Source organism: Rhododendron vialii, chromosome 3a, assembly GCF_030253575.1.
Source record: "Rhododendron vialii isolate Sample 1 chromosome 3a, ASM3025357v1".
NCBI lineage: Eukaryota > Viridiplantae > Streptophyta > Magnoliopsida > Ericales > Ericaceae > Rhododendron > Rhododendron vialii.
Window position 1 is genome coordinate 16,388,292 of NC_080559.1, and position 7,093 is coordinate 16,395,384.

At 37.1% G+C, this 7,093-nt stretch overlaps 1 protein-coding gene across 1 annotated transcript; it reads left to right on the top strand.

Annotated features, from left to right (window-relative positions):
* Nucleotides 1-2,640: 2,640 nt before the first annotated feature.
* LOC131321152 (uncharacterized) lies at nt 2,641-5,647 on the top strand. Its single transcript, XM_058352160.1, has 3 exons — nt 2,641-3,262; nt 4,198-4,591; nt 5,237-5,647. The coding sequence occupies exons 1-3, from the start codon at nt 2,641-2,643 to the stop codon at nt 5,532-5,534; spliced, it is 1,314 nt and encodes a 437-aa protein (XP_058208143.1). The 3' UTR covers nt 5,535-5,647.
* The last annotated feature ends 1,446 nt before the right edge of the window (nt 5,648-7,093 follow it).

Genomic DNA, 7,093 nt, shown 5'->3' on the forward strand with positions numbered 1-7,093 from the left:
ACTGAAAAGAAAAGAAAAAAAAAGAAGAAGAAACAAACGGTAAAAAAAGAAAGAAAGAAAAGAGAGAGAGAGAGAGGCGGGGGTATAATGGGAAAAGGGAGGTAGGGCCGGGCGGGGGGGGGGGGATGTGTCAAGGAGGGGGGGGGGGGGGGGGGGGGGGGGGGGGGTTAGCAATTTAAAAAATAAATATATCCGAACAAAAAATTTTTTTTGAGCGGCCAACCTAACAAAAAATTGAAAAATACAAAACCAAGAAAAAACACCAAAGCATCAAGATGTAAATTAAAGTTCCAATTTCGCAATCAAACCAATCGACAAGCAAAGCAATAGGAATTGAAGAATGACAATGAACACCATATATACGTGGAAAACTGTTGCATGAGTAAAAATCACAAGAATGAATCAAATACTATTAAGTCAATGTGTGATTACAAAACGACCTCTCTAAAACAATTGTGACTCCTCACTAATTGACCTGAGACCGATTTGCCGACTCATCATTCACCATACCAAGAGTTTGATTGCCGCTACCTTAAATCCAAAACCTTTCAAAAATTCACCGAAAAACAACTCAAATAAGTTGAATCAAAGTTTTAGACACCTCTTGGAGATAAATTGAACTCTTAATGATCCATGGATAGAATAAATGCTCCAAGATACAAAGCGAAAAACCCTCAGGGGTGTATTTCTGCTCTCAAATAAATGTGCGGCTGCTGTGATATGCTGTACCCTTTCTGACCTAACTGATCGACATATATATATATATATAAGTGATGTTGAATATCGCTAAAGTTGTTCGAGAGAAGTAGAAGTCCCTCAAGCAAAAATGGAAGACACTCGAGTTATTTGTCTGGCGACTTCATTCTAGTCCGGTCTGCTCTGCTCGACACGTCCCCTAATAGTAGCTCGAGCCCAATTTCTGACTGCTTTGTCCCCTCAATTGTGAACACCCAAAACTCGACCAAAACCTATCGTACCATCGCTCAATACATTACACGATGATTCCATTTCACATGCCTAAACAGATATTCTAAAAAATGAAATTAAAATTACAACCCAATAAAAATAGGAATACAAATGAATGTGTGTTTTGACATGAAATTACCAACCACGAAAGAGCTCGGCCTATGAAACTTACATAAACCTCCTAAATTATGATTCTTCTAACATGATCAAGATTCCATTTGCAGTCCTCCACCCCGTAAAATTTGGTATCCAATTTTGTCTTTACCAAATAGCCACCCTTGTCTTGAGTAAGTCCTCAACTTCACTTTATTTGGATTTAATTTGTTGTTGGACACTAGATTGTTTCTTGCTAACCAGATGGCAGCAAAAAAGGTATATATATATATCCTTCACCTTAATTTACTTCCAAGCCGGATCAGTGTGTTGTAGAAAACCAGCATATATATCATCAGTTGCAAGTTGCACATAGAGTATAGATGGACAAGTACTATATTAATATATTTGAGATATGCCTGCTGACAGACACATACATAATCTTTGACTGACCGAATTCTCCTAGAGATCGATCGAATTGGAAGTGTAGTTACGTACGTTGAAGGTGAGTTAATTGGTGTTTCTTACAGATCAGGTTTTGCAAATTGTCAGGATGGTGTGTGTGTGTGTCTATATATTTCTGCTCAAAAGGATTGAGATTTGGTTGCAACCTTGTTTTGAACAGCTAGCCAATTAACCAAGCTAAAATCCCTGCCTTTAATTATTGACGCCAGACTTTTTCAGATTGACAATACTATATAAAAGTTTTCTTAACGAGAGAAAATTAGATAATGGTTAGTTCGGTTTTGTTCGATCGAAATGGTCTGATTAGGGAGTCAATGTATATATAGCTAGCACCACGCCCCGCGGAACTGGAACCTAGCTATCTTGTGCATTTCTAATTATATACATATATAGTTGCACAATCAGTCCGTCTCCCGTAAGGACCACCTCATTTTAATAAAATGCGGACCTTCCTTTTCCGATTGAATTTCGATGATCCGAGCCGCTCAATGTGTTCGGAACGTGATTTTAAGGGAAACTGTGAGAAATCAGCAAAAAAAATGACCGGAAAGAGCTTCATCCGAGCAGTTTTTGTTTGTTTTTTTATCGAATGGTTCAAACAAAAACTGCTCGGATGAAGCCCTTCCTAGTCATTTTTTTTGCCGATTTCTCGCGGGTACCCTTAAAATCACGTTCTGAACACATTGAGCGGCTCGGATCATCGAAATTCGATCGGCAAATAGGAGAAATGAGGAGGTCCATATTTTAACTAAAATAAGGACTCCTTCATTTGAGAGGGACTGGTCGCACAATTTCCCTTATTATTAAGGAGGCCGGAAAGGGGTCAAACTGTAAATACATTCGCGAAATACATACAATTATTATACGCCGCGTCCCAGTTTAAAGAATGCAGTGATCGAACCGTTGCATCTGAAAACCCAAACTTGAAACTCCTCCGCCTCCTCCTCCCCAATTTCGCGCCCTTTCGAAATATGTCTCTTCAAACCCCAAAAGCCACCGCAGGCATGCATGCATGTCTCCTCCCCACCGGCCGCCTATACATATCTTCTATATCTATCTATCTATATATACAAACATCACTCTACTTAACTTAAAAGACAAAAAAAAAAAAAAAAAATGTCTACTATTTCCCCACTGATGATCATGAACACGCCCTCCTCCTGCCCCCCAATCACCACCGAAGAATTCAACACCTTTCACGCCATCGACCGGGCCCTCTACACCCTACTCATTTTCGCACTCGGTCGAGATCCGGCTGAGTCCATGCGGGTCATGGGCCTCTTGCTATGGCTCGAGCGAAACGGACCCGACTTCCGTCTGGTCAAGAGGATGCTCTCCATGAAAACTTCTTTGGTTAATTCGGTCGCCGACGAATCCGTGGTGTGCTTAAACTGCGTCGAGACTGACGGGTGGTTCCGGTTCGACCCACATGGAAATGACCTCCCGTTGCTTCGGAGCCTGTTGAGGAGAGATTTGAGTCTCCGGTTTTTTCATGAAAATCGGGTTTCGGTGTTGTGTGGGGTTACAAAGATCGTTAGTGAAGTGTGCGCGAGAGCGTTTGAGGATATAACAACACGTATTTTAGGACATCGTAACCCCATTTTTGTGGGTTCTTCTAGCAGTTGTGGTGTGCCGCCGCTGGTGGTGGCGGGTGGTGGTGGGGCTGGTGGCGATTTGAGCGTTCCATATTATCCTGGCATTGCGGTGGCGTCTAATATGGATTCTGGTGGATTAACAGGCAATGTTTATTTGTTTTATTTGTTTATGTTTCATGTATTTTGCAAAGGAAAAATTAAACAAGAATGTGGTAAGCATTAATTTTGAGAAACAAGTGGTATCTTAAACTTTATATATCAAAAGAAAATCATATTCATTTATGCATCGTGTAATTCGATCTAACATGCAGTGCTCAAATTATATAATCTACAAGACACAAAAAATAGCAAGATGAACCACACAATGCCGTGCTCCTAATTCTGTGTTTATTAGTAGTACGAAAAAATAGACATATTTTCTAGATTATTGTATTAATATCTTTAGTGTTTTTTCTTTAATTTTTTTTTATCATAATATTTTTTTACTTTTTAGATAGTAACAAATTATTAGGAAAAAATAACGCAAAATCAATAAAAGATCATACAAGACGAAACTTACGAAAAATAATCCCATAAGAAATTAAAGTTAGATATATCAAACTCCGGCATGCCTATAATCCATTATATGGTTACCATAACACAATGTAATTGATCATTTTGTGAAACTTCATTGTATATATGTAGGCATATTGTCTTAAGTAATAGTACAACAATGTTAGCGACACATGCACACAACGTACGTCTGGGGACATATAGTGCAGTGTCTCCACCGGGGCCTCAAATCATTTGTGTAGTTATGTAGGTCAACTCATAATTAAGGGTTATGGCAGAGATTTGCATGCAAAATTGCAATGTTTTCTTTCCTTTTTGTATGATCTTGAGATAGACCGAAAAGTTTTCACGATATGCAATTCGAATGGTCCCGACTTGTATTTACCCATAATGAAGTATATATAGTATTGCCAACCCAATATTTTTATACTAGTAATAATTTATTATGAAGGGATCTTATTTTTGTTAAATACTCTGTAATAATTTAGATTATGCACGTAGACTCACATGGTTTATGGATAAACAGGAAATGTTGCACAAACTGTGCCTTTTATGGCTACTACTACTCCTCATCATGGGGTTTCGAGGGAAGAGAATATTGGAGTTGTTAATTACCAGATGGTGCCTAGAGGAGGAGGAGGAGGAGGAGGAGAAGGAGGAGTACTGGCGGTTCAGGGTTATGATCATAGTAATTATAATAATAATAATAATAATAATAATGACAATGACGTGAATGATCAGCAGAGGCGGTTTTTGAACGAGGAAATGGGAGAGTTGTTCGGGAGTCTTAGCCTGCAGGGTGAGGGTACTGGCGGTGGAGAAGAAAGACAATTAGTTCCACCGGATGATAGGACTATCTTCTTGACCTTCTCCAAAGGGTACCCTATATCTGTAAATGAAGTCAGAGACTTCTTCACCAGGTTCTCTCTATCTCTAGCTCTCTAGTAAAGTACTGACTGCTATTCAACTTAACTTTTTCATGATCAGATGCATGTGATTTATGCGGAATCAATCAAAAATTGGATAATGGTACGTTAGGTTTTGTTCATGAGTATGGCTATAGTAATTTATAGTATTATATTATATTGTAGATAATATATGGTATGTTGTGTTAAAGCTAGCTTTGTGGTATCAATTAATGGTACGTGGATCGAATTTTTTTGGCTGACCCAAATCCACGGAAGTTTTGTACCATAAAGAATAATAAGATGAATTATAGAAATATCAAAAATTTCTATTTTATTTATTTTTATTATATCTCTTAGAGATTTAAATTGCGTGAAAAATACACATTTTTTCAACTATCAAAATGGGAGATTCAGAGTACAAGAGACTCGACTTGCGACCATGCGCGAAAGGGTCCTAGAGTTAGGCCACTGGCATACAAGAGCAGGTTAATTTGGCAAATTGACGCACTCTCCCTCATGGATAGACACCTAAAATAAGTCTTCTTCCATATATATATATATATATAGGATGTGTATTTAATTTGTTTCTATAAATATATATATATATATATATATATATATATATATATATATATATATATCTCAACACACATGCAGGAAATATGGAGAGATTTTCGAAGCAATACACATGCAAGAAGTAGGAGCAGAAGAGCAAATGCTGTACGCTAGACTTGTGGCTCGATCGGCTTCTAGCGTTGGAGTGGTACTTGGTGGTCAGAGAAAAGCAAGGTTCTCTATCAATGGAAAACATGTTTGGGCTCGCAAGTACATTAAGAAGCATCCTAAATCTCCCCTCATCACAACCACCGCAACTACTAGTAGTACTGCTACTAATTCACCAACACATGAGCCTTCTTCATCTCTGGCCGCTGCCGCCGCCACCCCACAACCCTAGTTTATTTTTATGAGAGATCCAAGAGTCCTTTTAAATGAAAAAAAAAAAAAAGTATTTGAGTTTCAAATATTATTGTTTTTTTTGTGTGGCTAATAAGAGGGTGTAAACAGTTATCACCTATTTCTAGTTACAATGTTTTGTGTCTGTTGACTATATCAGCGTAACATTGAATTTATGTATGTAGTTTTCCATCAGATTTTTTATTTTATTTTATTGTATTGTCAAATCTTGATTGTCTATTTTATTAAAGTATATTACTATCAAAAAGTTGTGAGCTGTCAAACTAAAATTCCCATCACTTCCTTAACACATTTAGTGATCGAGGAACAACCATTGGTGAATTTTTGAAATAACCAGTACTACTCTCTAATATATAGTGTGTTCGAGTCTTAAATTTGTGAATGGTTTTGTAGACATGCAGAATTATTAATTAATAATAAAAACGCGCGAAAGGAAGAATGAAAATAGTAAGTACTTGAATATATACAAACACGCAATTCTACAATAGATTTTAATTTCCTCCAAAAATCCTTCTGATCAACTTCAAAATCACACTCCATTCCCTCAAAAGTTGTTTCGTAATGAGAACTAGCTAGCTAGGCATTGTTCAGTTAATGGTAATCTGCGAACTTAGTTTTGCAAAAAGATAAATTAATTAAGACTATTTTGGGTTTGGATTAACTGATTCACAATGCATGAAAGAGCACCGTTATTTGGATTAATAGCTAGCTATCTTTTAATTTAAGTTATGGAACCCCCCCGTCTACAGGTATTGGTCATAATAATGCACTGATATATGCGGCACAGATCGGTGCACGCGGCCCACTTTCGAGTCCCGCACAAATGATTCAAACTGTTCATTAATTTTAAAATATTTTTTGAGTGGTTCCGTTAATAATCAACTCAATCAAATAACTACAAATGCTTGATCCAATGTACCAATTTTTCATGCAAATTACAAGATCCTATATTTTGAATGGAAAATTAATATTATATTGAATCAACCACTTGCAATATCAGATTAAGCTAATTTTTCTTGGGATCACTCGAGAAAATATCTTAAAATTAATGAATGGTTCAAACTATTTGCATAGGACCCAAAAGTGGGCCCCATTGGCCGATCTGTGCACCATTGAAATCATGCAAGTTACGGAGTATCTTCTTAATAATTGTAACAGATTTGCCAATGGGTACTGATGATGAGTACAGATTATGTACATGGGTGAGGTGCTTAACCTCTATGTCGTTAAAATTACAAATTGCTGATAATTTGTTTACCAGAAATTACAGTGCAACTAAAAATACGAAGGAAGAGCTTGCGATTAAAATTTTTTTTTCTTGGCAAAAGTTAGTAATGTTAGGGCCTGCTTGGATGTAGGTAAAAAATTGGGGATAAAAAATATGAAGGGGGATAAGATAGTAGAGGGTATTAATTTTGATGATTTATGAAGGAAGGATAAAATAGTATGTGATTTGGATGAAGTATTAAATAGGGAGATAAAATTTGACTTTGTTTGGATGGTTTATAGAATGGAGGGATAAGAAGGGGTGGATGGTGG